At 42.9% G+C, this 15,086-nt stretch overlaps 1 protein-coding gene across 1 annotated transcript in view; it reads right to left on the minus strand.

The window, feature by feature from the left end:
* TXNDC16 (thioredoxin domain containing 16) overlaps positions 1 to 15,086 on the minus strand; it is a 1,725,832-nt gene that overhangs the window by 710,898 nt on the left and 999,848 nt on the right. Inside the window, exon 13 of the mRNA XM_044073553.1 lies at positions 1,842 to 1,978. Coding sequence (XP_043929488.1) covers positions 1,842 to 1,978 — 137 coding nt within the window. The remainder of the gene's footprint in view (positions 1 to 1,841; positions 1,979 to 15,086) is intronic.

Consider the following 15,086-nt stretch of genomic DNA (forward strand, 5'->3'; position numbering starts at 1 on the left):
CTGTCTCAGTGAGGCCCTTCTGTAGGATGTCCACACCATTTGGGGACTCGACTATGGCTCTTACTTTGCAGTTATCTGTGAACTTTGTTAGCCAGAGGCCTTCTGTGTTGGCCTGTACTTCAGAGAAGTAGATACCAAAAAGAAGAGGTCCTGGGACTGAACTCTGTGGTACTCCACTTGTCACTGGTTTGAAGTCACATTTGGAGTGTGCAACTTTTACACTGTGGGTTCTATCAGTAAGCCAGTTGGCAACCCATCTTTTGATGTAGGGATTTATACCTAGTTTAGTGAGTTTAGATACAATTCCAAAATGGGGGATGGTGTTGAAAGCCTTAGCGAGGTCAAGATAGGCTGTGTGAACCTCCTTACCCTCATCTACGGCTTTGGTGACTGCCTCAAAGAAGTCGATCAGGTTCAGAAGGCATGATTTGCCTTTCACAAACCCGAATTGGGTGGGGTCCAGAGTTTGGAGGTTACCAATGTCTTTGTTTATGACTTCCATGATGATACGTTCCATGGCCTTGCAGACCAGGCTCATCAGGCTAATAGGGAGATAGCTCACAGGATCACTGGTGGCTCCCCCTTTGTGGAGTGGGATAACTGTTGCTGTGCACCATTCAGTGGGCACAAAGCCTGACCTGAGACTATGACTGAACATGGTGCTTAGGTGGGGAGCCAGTTCGTTCTGAAATTCGTGTAAAACGCAGCCTGGGATGTTGTCCAGTCCCATAGATGCTGTGTTTTTGGTTTTACAGAGTGCAGCTTTTACCTGCATAGATGTGATTACAGGGACTCTGCATTCTTCCTGTATAGATATGGGCCATTTAGGGGGTGAGAGGGGGGTAAAGTTAGCACTGAACCTATCTGCCAGGATGCTGGCAATATCAGTTGGTTATGTAATTTTCGTGCTGTTGTGCTGTAACTCAGAGCAGATCTGGGTGTTGCCACTGAGATTCTTGACATAGCTATAGAATGCTTTGTGGTTGCCCTTAGAATCAGTGGCAATTTTATTTTCGTAGCTAGCTTTGCAGGATCTTATAAGGGATCTCAGCTACTTACTGAGGCTGACAAGGGAGCTCCTCCACTCATGGGATTTTACTCTCTTTTGCAACAGTTTCTTCCTTCTGTTGTAGAGTTTGTTTAAGGCAGGGGACCACCAGATTGGCTTCCTTTATTTGGAGAACAGCATCTTGGTTCTGTTTGGGATAGCATGATCCATGCAGTCGTGTAAGTGCTTATAGAGTGCATTTGTGTAGGATTCAGCAGTCGTAACTCTATTGTCCATCTGCATGGGTGTCATGAAGTTCGCTACTTCTATCTTAAGAAGCATGAAGTTGGCTTTGGAGAAATTTTTTAATAACATGGTTACATTGCAGACCTGATTATAACCTTCTGCGTTATACACAATTATACACACAACAGACATGGGCTCCAAAACTGTTGCTTGCGCCACAGTAGCCAAGTGGAATATTTTGTTAGCAATTAGAAAAAAATGTATTCTGAGGTTTAAAAAGTTTCATGCTTTCACCTCAGTGCTGTCTACACACTTGTGAATAGCCAAGCTGTTGTGATTTCTTTAATGAAAAAGTTGTTTGTGTATGTATAGTCAGTGAATATGGATGTTAACACCAAAACTACGTTGGACTTTAAATGTGTAGGGCAGTGAGGAAGATCCAAAGAAAGCTGACAGAATGAACTAGTTAGAGAACAATAAGGGCGAAACAGTACACAACCGAGCAAGTAAACGAAATAGGTCAGATCTAACAATGCATTGTGTGTGTCTGTGTCTCTGTGCACTCAGGATGCAAAAAGTAGTCTTTAATACAATTTAAGTACTATACCTTCACTCATTTTAGAGGTAAACAAGCCAAGAACAGAGGCACTGGAGTACAAAGTCATGTTCCGTTGGCGATCTAAGCTTATAAATGCTTTAGCTTCTTCTAATGTAGTCAGCTGTAATGGGACAGGAATAAGGCTCCTGACAAGAAGAAGAAAAAAAAAAAAACAGGACTTTATAATGTATACTTTGTTAGCAAGTAATAAACGTACATTACAGCTACAGTGCATCAAGAACCATTTAAATATTTTCCTTCCCGTCTCTATAACAGCAAGTAAATTTTGTTCTTGACATGCATTTGTCAAAGAAAACTTGCAACACAACAATGACAATATTGTAATAATGACGTTTCCAAAAAAAAAAAAAAAAAAAAAAAAAAAAAACTTTTTGAGGACTTGGATATGAAGAATTGTAGCCATCACATTCATGAGGTACATGGAATGCCCTTATCCTGGAATCGCTTAGACAACTCCCTATTGCTGTTTCGTGCCTGCTGGCTACCTTCTCTGACAGGACATCAGTGCCTGCATGCACCACAGCATGCATCCACCATTCCTCCTTGGTCCACCTTATCCCATGTCTTACACATGTATGCAGTTACAATGCCCCTTCCTCTTTTTGCTTGCCCCTCAATCCCTTGTCCATAACCCTGAGAAGTCTGTCACAAATGTACTGTGATAGCTTGCTTATTTCTTTAATTTGCTTCCCAGTCTTTAATTGTTTGAGTCTTTTCTCCAGCTCAGTACAACTCCCCGTCCTAAAATCCCACACCATCCTTTTTCACTTTGTGTTTATGCACTTCCTCCCTGTAAACCATAAAATGGCATAATCAGTGTCGGCTAACAGCATCTTCACCTGGATTTTAATTACTCTCCCTGCCTTTGTTATGCAGACCTCCACAATTTTTCCATTTCTAGTATAGTCATGCACCAGATAAGTAACTACCCCATGGCCCAAGACCTCAGTCGACTCCTTCTCCTACACCTGGAGATCCTGGTCTCTCCCTCAACTACTGACCGAATCATGTCTCCTATAAGCATTATCCTACTCCTATTTCCCAGCTTCTTTATTACGCCCACCACTCTATTCCAAAATACAAAACAAAAAATTGTGGAAAGAAGACAATGGGTGATAGAGGAGGCATAGTGTAAGGATGCTAGCAGAAATCCACCAGAACTGGTGAAGACAGCAAAGGTGCCAATCAAAAAGGAACTGGAAGAAGAGGTCAAAGGTAAAAAAGTTCGTTTTTAGGTGTAAAGCAAACAGAGTAGCAACAAATCTGTCCAGGCTAAGCAAAGGCAGGAGAGATCTTGGAAGATCAAGAATAAGCACATGTACATGCTAAACAAAACCCAAAGAAATTCTGGAATTCCATTAGATCTCTGCTAAATCCAGGTTCAAAGAACAACCCCTGTCCACATCCTGGCAAAACACCTACTGAAATAGCCACCCTTTTCTACTCAAAATTTATCAACGCTAGAACTAATCTCACCGCTTCCTTTCCTGAAGCTAACTGCAATCCTAACTACACCTCCAAAATCAATCTTCACAAACATCACTACCCCCTCTCCATCCAGCTTTTCTTTATCTCCTATACCTATTCTATAATAATATTACCTCTCAAGCTCAAACCCGGCACTAATGCTCCTATCAACTTACCTTCTGAAGGGTTTATATCCAAATTCTGAAGAGGTACAACACCGAATGTGAAAACATTGAACCCAAAATATCGAATGACGAAAATAGCAAAGCCCCAGAACATCGAAATCTTACCTAGGGCAAGATTTTGGTGGGCCGTTCAGTGGCTTCACTATTTCCTCCACTGTGGTGTGAGAGTTACGGACCTTAGGGTTAGGGTGCGGGTTAAGGTAAGTGGATAGTTAGTAATGTATGGATTGTGTAGTGTAGGGTTGTGTTTTGTTAACTGCATGTGTGTGTATTAATTAGTTTGTTTGTGTATAGATTTGTAGGGTATGTGTGCGATAGTTACGGACCTTAGGGTTAGGGTGCGGATTAAGGTAAGTGGATAGTTAGTAAAGAATGTGTGGTTTAGTGTGGGGTTGGGTTTTGTTAAATGTATGTGTGTGGTTTATTTATTTTGGTGTGCTTGTGTTGGGTGTATGTTTCTCGGAACAGCAAATTTTCTTCCCTGGGAAAAAATTCGCTATTCTGAGCGTTCGATGATTTCAATATTCGAAATTCCAAGTTCGAACATATGGTGTTCGACATTTTGGAATTTTGAATATATGATATAGACCCCTTCTGAATACCTTCAAATGTCAGCTGAAGCCATTGCCTACCCTATTAGTATACTTCTTAATAGATTTATCCAAGAGTCCTATGTTCCTAGCATCTGGAAAAAAGCATATATTTTTCCTCTTCACAAAGGTGGCAACAGCAGTGACATTTCCAGTTTCCATCCTATTGCTATTCTCTCCCATCTCTAAGATGGTGTAAAAATGTATTCACATTTTACTTCTAAACTTTCTTCCTCATAACCAAATCCTTTCTCCCACTCAGCATGGGTTCAGGTCAGGCCACAGTACTACAACAGCTCTTATATCCTTCATGGACACAGTTAACAGAGTTCGAGATGCAGGTAAAATTGTATCCTCACTCTTTCTTGACCTCTCTAAGGCCTTTGATACAGTCTCCCACCCTCTACTTCTTACACAACTCTCTAAACTAGGCATCTCTCCCCTATCCCTAATTTGGTTCTCTAATTACCTAACAAATAGACAACAAGCTACCAAATGGCAGCAGTCTCTTTCTCCATTCCTTAACACATCTACAGGGGTTCCCCAAGGCTCATTACTCCATACTAGGGCCTCTTCTTTAAAGTATTTTCATCAACAACTTTCACTCTGCACTTAGTCAAGGTTCTTTCATACAATATGCAGATGACTCAGCTTCATCTGCTCTGCCATCTCCATATCTGAACTTCAGCAAATTACCCAAAATGCCTTTACATCTACGGAAACTTGGAGGGCTAAAAACCATCTTGCCCTTAAGCCTAACAAAACCAAACTCGTATTATTCGAAAACCGCTCCCCTAAACAATACTGAGATCACTATACACTTGCAAAGCAAAACAATTACTGAGGTTGCCTCTCATACAAAACTACTAGGTGTTATCTTAGACAAAAACCTGACATTTGACCTATATGTGCAGAATAAAATAAAAAAAATCATCAAAAACTGGGTATCCTCTATACACATACATATTTCCTTAACAGCTCCACAAAACAAACCCTCGCCTCAACCTGCCTTCAACCTTCTCTCACATACGGTGCTCTGCTGCTTACTAATATTCAGTCTTCTCTGAAATCCAAGCTTGAGACTTGTTACAACAAAATAACCACGTTCACAACTAATGCCAAATACTCCTCCCATCACTGCTCCTCCTTACACTTAGTGAACTGTCTCGAACTCCCACATTACCTTACATACTTAGAATTAACAGCAGCACACAAAATTATCTTCAAACCCTTACACTGCCTAGCCCTTTACTCTCTACCATCCAAGTAGGCCTCTCAGATGTGAGAACCAACTAATCCTGAAAGCAGAAATAACAAACCTTCCAGTTGGCCAGATGCTATAGTCTTTCTCGGTTGCCAAACAGTGGAACGCCCTCCCATTACCAAAACGGACTACTAGGAATGCTTCTTCTTTCAAAATGTCTGTACTGCAACACCTTTCCACTCTACGGCACTGCACATGTGCCAACATTGCACCTCTCAATACCGGATTCCCCAATTTACCACTACTACTGCCTGTAATGACTTACTCTCTGTCAAGTCAAACTCTTCTACCTACTAGTATGTCTACTCAAAGAAATACCACCCATGCTTACTGTGTGGCAATACCTACTTGATAGCCATATAAAATTGATGTGACTGATGTACACCGATGTATTTACTGCTATATCTATCTCTATTGATGTTCTTGCAGAACTTTTATTCACAAGTTATTATACTTACTATGTTATCTGAAGTTTATGATATTGACATGTTTACCTTTGTGTATGCCACTGTGACTCTTGTACTGTATGTGCTTGTTAATGTGGAGTTTTTCTCCCTAGGACTCCACTGAAAATGGGCTCATTTTGGACCCGTGGAACATCCCGGTAAACAAATGCAAATAAAAAAATAAATAACTAAATAAATAAATACTCTGCTTCATTCTTCACAAAGGAAAGCAAGGGAAGGGTGCCATGCTGTGATGAGAGAAGGCAGCGTGAGAACAGCAGTAGGAGGGGAGAGTGCAGAGAATGACTACCTAGGCTGTTTGGTCTGTCCATTTTCATCTTATCTTTTCTCATTTTCCTTTCTCTCTCTATTCTTGCCTTCTTTTTGCATCCATTGCCTTGGATAGGCCGATGTTGTTATCTGCCCCTATTCAATCCTGAAGTTGATGTTATCCCACTCTTACTTACATTTTCTAGGTGCTGCATCTTGAAGGGCACATTCTGCAGCTCCACAGAGGAGAAGCACATGTACTTAGAGTATACAAATGCCTTTAAACACTGACAATGCATGGGTTAGCTCATACTTTTTTTAAATCCTGGGTGAAAATTACTATGGTCAGATGAGCTTCTGTGGTGATATGTTACCCCCTCCCCAAAGGATCCACCTCATCCCAAATTCATGTATTAATCCGTGACAGTCTGACTGTAACCTTTGTGGCAGGAATCCCGGCCACCTAGGAAACTGAAAAAGTGAGTAGCAAGGGAGAGGGAGACAAGGACCACAGTGTCACAATGTTACCCACAGATTAGGTGAACTTTTACTGAACATGAGGCTATACCCTCCTTCTACGAAATGAGATACAATGAACAGGCCTCTGCTTTTCCTGTAGCATGGCCTAGTAACATTACCATTCTGCTTCTAACAAGACGATGCCATCAAAAGCCTGCCTTAATGTCTAGCCTGGTCTGGCTGTTGTTCAGAGCCCTGGTCCCCAACTGGACCACAACGATTGGCTTGACCACATCAGTGTGCTATTGCTTGCCATCCCTCAGAAGAGAGGTGAGCAGGCTATGTGTACTCACTCCTCTCTTCCCACAACAGCATCTGTAGGCACCCACAAGCCCCAAATCGAACTTGGGTTCCCAGCATCATAGTCAAAGCTTCACCCCTTTATGTCATTAAGCTGGTAAGTCAGCACACAAACTAAACACTGGACAAGAGCTAGAGTCAGTAAGGTCAAATAGGAGACAAGGAAGATTAGCTCTAAGGAAACAACCTGACATCTTAAATAACAAAACTGCTGAGGGCATATGACAACTCTGGTATCTGTATTCAACAAACTTTGTCATTTGAAAATACTGATGACCCTTCATTATTTATTTTTCCTCCATTCATGACCATTAGACTCTACTCTCTCCACTAGCACATTCTTTCTATTAATTCAATTGGAAGTTCATTATTTCTTTTCTCTCCACTGTTGACCATCAGACTCCCTTGGAAAATAACAGCCGTACTGGCCCATTGGTTCCTTCCAGTGACAAGAACCAAGAAATGGAGAGAAGAGCCATCTATCCTAAGCAATGTTTTTTTTATGTACTTTAAGACTCTACCACCACTGAGCATGCCCAGTACCGGCCCGGGCTTCCACAACTGACACGATCCCACAAAGAGTTCCCAAGGTAGCTACACCTCCTATGAATTCTAAATGGGATTGAGCACTCAAACACATGCTAACCCCTTCCCACCAAAGACAGGCAAGCTATAATCAAAGCAGCCATGGAGGCACTTTGTAGATCTATCAGTATTCTGGCAATGAGGACATTTCTATTAACGTTAGCTTTGGTGGCTGACATGAGCCCTCCTGCACTCTCTCAGTGTGAGTGAGTGATAGAGATTGAGTGATTGTGAGTGAGTGAGTGTTGATGCACATCCACCCACATGCTAATGACAGCTACCATCACTGGCTTGGGATGGCAAAGCCCACATCCCTGGTCCTGGACATTTTTGGTACACTGCAGGCTTCTACTTGCATCATTGCAGTTGGCTGACTTAAACCACCACACCAAGATGGGGTAAGTGAGCCAACATTGGCCACTCACTCACACAGTCCCCAGCTATCTCTTCCAGTACCTGAGCTGCTATTTGAACTTGGATCATCTGGGTGACAATAGTTCTGTCCTTTTACATCACAGTGTCAGATAGATGAACAGACCAATTAACTGCACTGCTGGTGAATGGCTGACTGTTAGAATGCAAGGGTTTGTGGAAAAAGGGACAGGGACAACAGCAAGGAAAATTACTAGTGGAGTACTACAAGGTTGGTCCCAAGTCCTGCAATGTTCAGTATGTTTGTTTCAGACATATCCAATGAAGCAGAAAACAGACTCAACGTCAGAGATGATGACACAAACTTACTTGTAGAAATAGACGCTGAGAAGAAGGGTCTATGGGTGGCTTTGGAAAGGCCGATAAAGTGGGGTAGTAGTTGAGGTTCAGTGCAGATAAATTCAAAGAACTAAACCTATGGCAAAGCTTACTTTGGTGTGATGCATTACCAAGAGAAATAGAAATGAAGGCAAACCCAGGAAGAAGGATGTGTAGGTACTGATCACACATTAACTATATTACTGGGAGCAGAGTAAGAGGTCAGTTGCAGCAGTCCAGAATGTTGGGGCACAACATTCAGGGAACAGACTGTGGATATAATGAGGTAATGCTCCTGCACTACTGGGTCTTAGTCACAGCATATTTTGAATACCGTGTGCAGTTCTGGAGGTCATAAAAAAGAAACTGCAGTAAGAAGGCTAGAGGAAAGCCATAAAAATGGTGCATGGGATGAAGGGGGAAAAAGATACAATAAGAGACTAGAAGAACTAAAGATCTTCTTATGATACACCAGAAGAGATAGAAGCTATGATATGGGTGCACAAGGTCATGACACAGCAATGTGAAGGTGTTGTGATGAAACATAAAGGAGAGGATAGAACACAGACAGCAGATCGTAGGGACCATCTACTTCCTGGATCTGCAAAAGTATTTCTTCACAGGGAGAGCTGTGACTACCAGAACAGATGGTAGCAAGGAGATCGACAGAGACATTTAAAATGAAGCCAGAGATCTGCAAAAAGCTTGGAGGGACTTTACTGTGGAATGCTAAATAACCTTGGAACTGCATACTAGACAAAGGTACAGTTAAAAAAAGGGATAAGTAAGTAGGGCATATAAAATATTGCATAACGACAGGAATTAATCAGAGGAGATTAAAAAAAGACTGAAGAAAGACATGAAAAGAAATTTACAAGGGGTCGATGGGAAGATGTATGCATGGCTCCAAAGTATGCAACAAATAAAGGTTTAGGAATTTTGCTAGGGAAATGCTTGCATATGTATTTTTACACCCCAAGCAGACTTCAAAGACTTTTTTTCAGGCAAATAGCACATGTTGGAGGTGTGATGGGGAAGAAAGAGGTAACTGAGAACATGTTTTCTGAGAGTGTAATGAGTTAGCAGATTTTAAAAATTCCTTACAGAGTACATGTCAGAAATACTGGGGAAGTAAACGGCTATAACTAAAGAAATAATTATTTTGAGCTGGGACACAGGATCTCAACTGCTAAGACATAGTAAGGCCTAGTTAAGCTTAATTCTACTGACTGCCAAAAAAGCAATTACTAGACAATGGAAATCAAAATCTAAACCAATTGTACTTGAAGTACTGAGTACTATAAAGGAGATACAAGAAGTAGAAATGGGATATGTAGAAAAGGGAAAGGAGCAAATTACATAGAAACAAATGAAATTTGTGAAAATATTACATGCAGAATAAAGATCAGAAGTAGGGTTTAAAAGCAAGGCAAAGGTGGTGCCACTACTGACCTGGGAAAATTTTGCCCCATTAGCTTGACAAGTCTGATCTGCAAAACCATGGAGCGTATTATTATCGATCTCATAAACAAAGACATAGGCAATCTCTAATCACTGAACCCCACCCAATTCGGATTCGTCAGGGGGCAGATCTTGCCTACTGAACCTAGTTGACTTCTTTGAGACTGGAACTAAGGCCCTGGATGAGGGAAAGTCAGTACATACAGCTTACCTTGACCTGGCCAATGTCTCTGATACAATCCCCCACTCTGGCATCATCAAAAAGCTAACACAACATGGTGTTAATCCCTATTTCACCAGATGGGTGGCCAACTGGCTCACAGATAGGACCCACAAGGTCAAAATAGACGCCACCACCTCCGACCACATACCTGTCACTAGTGGTTTTCTCCGGGGATCTGTACTGGGACCCCTGCTGTTTGGCATCTACTTCTCAGAGATCCAGTCAAAGACAAAGGGCCTGTGGCTGACCAAGTTTGCAGATGACTGCAAATTGGGTGCTGTCACTTAACTCCCCAAATGATGTTAACATAGAGGTAACTCCACTGATCCTTCCAATTACAGGCCCATCTCAATTCTCTGTCCAGTCTCCAAACTACTAGAAAAATACATACACAAACAGCTTCTTAAACATCTAATTGATAGCAACCTCCTAACTTCTACACAGCATGGCTTTAGACCCAATCACAGCACCTCCACAGCCTTGCTCTTTTTCACACATACTCGCTGAAGCCATGGACAATAACCGTCTTGTATCCTCTTTCTTGACCTTTCCAAAGTTTTCGATACTGTGTCCTGTTCTAAACTCATTGCCAAACTAACAGACCGTAACCCCCCCCCCCAATATTCTCTGGTTCTCTAGCTATCTCACTAACAGACTCCAGGGTGGCAATTTGCCTGTTCCCCTTTTCTTCCTATCCAAACAGGTGTACCCCAGGCTCAATCCTTGAGCCACTTCTCTTCAACATCTTCACCAACAATCTACACTCCTCCCGCACTTCCTCTACCATTATTCAATACGCCAACGACTCTACAATCATCTCTGTCTGAGACAGCATACCTAATCTCCACTCCTTAACACAATTGTTTGCATCTGTCAAAAAATGGCTAAACAAACATCAATTTATACTTAACCCCAAAAAGACTAAGCTCTTACTTTTCCTCCCCAAACCCCTCTCGCAACACAAATCCACTTTTACAATTCTCTCTCTCTCAATCAAACCCCAATCACTCCTGATCTCAACACTAAACTACTTGGAACAATAATAGACGACAAACTAAAATTTGACATTCATATATAGCAGAGTATCAAAAAAAAAATACAACCAAAAACCAGGCCTTTTCTACTGAAACAAAAAAATTCTAGCCCTTAAAACTAGATCAGCTCTCGCTCAAGCCTTTCTCCTTCCTTCCCTTTTGTATGCCTCCCCTATACTTATACACATCCAGACATCTGTCCTGTCCAAACTGGAACAAACCTATAACATCATAGCCAGATTCACCACTAATCTACCATCCAAAACTCACCACTGTCTTTCCCTAAAACAACTCCAATGGATAGAATTTCCACAGCTCTTTCTCCTCCCTCAGCTACAGCTGACTCACTTCCTATTAAACAAATCCTCAGCCTGTTACTCACTCTCTTCACTTAGGTTCATAGGTTCATACTAGGCTATCTGCCCTGGGGCAATTATAAGCCTAGCCCGATTCTGTATGGCTTACGCCACCCCTTGATTTGAGTATACTGTGCCCTTTTTAAGGTTTAGTTTACTGTGCCTCTGTCTAATAGTGACACAGGAGTAATCCCTGGGACAAACCTACGATCCCCCATCCACCTATCGAGATTCTTCTTGAAGAGATTCAGTGAGGTGCTCTGCCTCACATGAACTGGAATTCTATTCCAGAGCGAAGGGAGCCTCTGGGTTATGAACCTGTCCCTCCAGCAAGTTCTATTTATTTTTGTGCTGAGGTTCAAGTCCCTCGAGCATGTGGCTCTAAGGGATTTAGATTTACTGAGGTGGAGCATGTCCATTAATTCTGGATTTGACATGTATGTCAGGCATAGATCGCCTCTAAGTAGGTGGTATGCAACTGAGTAGAGCTGGAGTTTTTTTAACCGAGCAGCATATGGCATCCGTTTGAGACCCTTGATCCTCTTGGTGAGATACTTTTGGGGTCTTTCTAATTGCTGCAGGTGTCGGGTAAGGTACATCCAAAAAGGGGCATCGTATTCTATGATGGGCCTGATGAGGGATGAATAAAGGGGCACGATTACCTCTCTTGATCTAGATGTGAAACCCTTTGTGATGAGGTGGGCTATGTAGAAGGTCTTTCTAACCACTTTGGCAATGTGGTTTTCAAAGGAGAGATTGCTATCAACTTGGGTCCCCAGGTCCCTAAATAACTTTCTCTGTACTTAATGGGTTTCCACCTATGTGGTAATTTGTGGGCACATTGTTTATGCCAAAGGGTATGACTATACATTTTTTGGCATTTAGCTTTAAACCATGGCGCTGGCACCAGTTATCTGTCTCTGTGAGACCTTTTTGAAGGATGTTTGTGTCAGCTGGAGAGTTGATTATGGCGTCCAGTTTGCAGTCGTCTGCGAACTTGGTGAGCCACAGTCCTCCCACGTTTGCCTGTACCTCGGAAAAGTATATACCGAACAAGAGTGGTCCCAGGACAGAACCCTGTGGGACGCCACTTGTGACCAGTTTCGAGTCTGACATGGCTCCAGCAACTCTCACTCTGTGGGTTCTGTCTTTGAGCCAGTTTGTGACCCATCTTGTGACATAGGGGTTTATATTTAAGCTGGATAGCTTATCTATGATGCCCGAGTGGGGTATTGTGTCAAATGCCTTTGCAAGGTCCAGATAGGCTGTGTGGACTACCTTCCCTTCATCTATGGCTTTGGTGACTGTTTCAAAGAAGTCAACCAGGTTCAAAAGGCAGGATCTGCCCTTGACAAAGCCGAACTGAGTAGGGTCTAGTGTCTGTAGGTCACCAATGTCTTTGTTTATGAGCTCCATGATGATCCTCTCCATAGCCTTGCAGACTAAGCTAGTCAGGCTTATGGGGCGATAGTTTCCAGGGTCCGTAGAGGCTCCACCTTTGTGGAGTGGGACCACTGTTGCTGTACGCCATTCTGTGGGCACATATCCTGTAGTGAGGCTGAGATTGTATAGCTGTTTTATTTGAGGGATTAGTTCCTCTTGGAGTTCATGTAGGACGCAACCTGGGACGCCATCTGGTCCCATGGAAGCAGTGTTTTTTGCTTTGGAGAGGGCAGCCTTCACCTGAGCATCAGAGATGTTTGGGAGGCAGCCCTCTGCCGGGATAGATACTTGCTCTTTTGGGGGGGGGAGAAGTTTGCACTGAACCTGTCTGCCAGGATATTGGCGATGTCTGTGGGTTCAGTGTATTTTTTCTCGTTTAGAATCAACTCAGAACAAGTCTGGGAGTTGCATCCCAGGTTTCTAACATAACTGAAAAAAGCCTTATGATTGTCTTTGGTGTCCTGTGCAATTTTTCTCTTGAAGCTGGCCTTGGAAGATTTTATGAGGGATCGTAATTTTTTGCTAGTACTGATCAGAGATGCCTTCCCTATTAGGGATTTTGCTCTATCATGTAGTAGCTTCCTCCTTCTGTTGTACAGTTTATTTATGGCAAGGGTCCACTAGACTGGACGCCTGCCTTTGGATGATTGGGTCTTGGTTTTGTTTGGGATAGCATGATCCATGCATTCCTGGAGATGTCCGTAGAATGCGTTTATATAGGATTCTGCAGTTTGGGCCATAGTTTCCACTGGCCCTGGGGCCTTGAAGGATTCCACTTCGGTTTTGAGAAGTGAAGTTCGCTTTTGAGAAGTTTTTCACTTTGGTTTTCTGGGCTGGGGGTGGGGTCGGGATGTGCACATCCAGTGAAATTAATTTATGGTCTGATCTTACCAATGAGGGATATACTTCTGGTGTGGAGCATAGAGTCCCCATGTTGGTAATGATCAGGTCTAGTATGTTGTCCCCTCTTGTGGGAGTGGTGACTAGTTGTTCCATAGCATTTGAGTTTATGATTTCCAGGAACCTTTGGGCTAAGGTGCTGGGACTTGAGTAATGCTCCCAGTCAATGTTTGGGTAGTTGAAGTCGCCCAATATTAATGGTGTTCGGAGAGATCTTCATGTTCTCCAATGTTTTCAGGAAAGCCGAGTGGGATTCCTGACTCTGAGAGGGTGGTCTGTAGGATGCTATAAACTGAAAAGCAGTCTTGCCCACTGTTAGCTGCACATGGATGGTCTCCAATACTTCGTGCAATGCCACTAACCTGAAGGTGTGGATATCCTTGATAAATATGGAAACTCCCCCTCCTTTTGTGGTTCGGTCCGGGTTTTGGGGCCAAAAAGCATGATATGAGGTATAGCCTGGTAGTGCTGGGGTGCTCTCTGGAGCCTTGAACCAGGTTTCTGTCACTGCACAGATATCGATGTTCTCCATACTGAGGAGAGCTTTGAGTGCGGGCATCTTGAGGTTAAGACTTCTGGCGTTTAGCAGCATTAACCTTAGTTTCTTGTTCCTTGTGCTGTCTATGGGGGTGGGTTTGACTTTTGAGCCTTGCCTAGAAAAGGCACTATGGGGGTGGCAAGAGCCTTTGCCAATATCCGACAGCCCAGTGGTAACAGGTGCAAGACGTCCCTAGCGAAGCAACGTGGCTTGTCGAGCATGTCATCCCAGGCTGACAGACACTTGTTCCCCTTTGAATGACACCAAAATTTTAGCCAATTGTTAAAATCGATCATTTTGTCTTTGTACTGTGGCATCATTCTAGGTGAGGGTAAGATGCTGCTCAAGGTCAGGGTCATACCAGTCTGGGCTACATGATCAGAGAGCTCCTCTATGTCTCTTTTCATGTAGTCCAGGGAGGTACGTCTCAGGTCATTCACACCAACATGTACAATGACTGAGTCATATTTGTATTTGCTTTGGAGTGACCTGAGTGCTTCCGTTATGTGGCGGATCCTAGCACCAGACAGGCAGCTCACCGTGACCTTCTCTTTATTCAGCCTGGTGAGCGGGACGTCAGTGTGTCTGACAATAGAGTCACCTATTACAAGAGTATCAGGTGTGTTATTCAGCCTTAAGGGCTGTGGCTGCTTGGCACACTGACTTTGTGGGTTATGTGTTGTGTGTGTTTTGTTTTGAGGTAGCGTTTGCTTGGATGTCTGCTTTGGAGGTCTCTGTTGCTTAGGTAGATTTTTATTTAGAACCTCCGAGTATGTTTTTGTGTATTTATGTATTTGGTTCGCTGATGTGGTGGGACTATGTGATACTGGAATTGTGTTGTGTGAGGTTACCTTCTCCTCCTGACTGGTTACACCAGTTTTGAGATGAGAGAGCTCAGCCTC

Source organism: Protopterus annectens, chromosome 6.part0, assembly GCF_019279795.1.
Source record: "Protopterus annectens isolate FY-2018-M chromosome 6.part0, PAN1.0, whole genome shotgun sequence".
Lineage (NCBI taxonomy): Eukaryota > Metazoa > Chordata > Ceratodontiformes > Protopteridae > Protopterus > Protopterus annectens.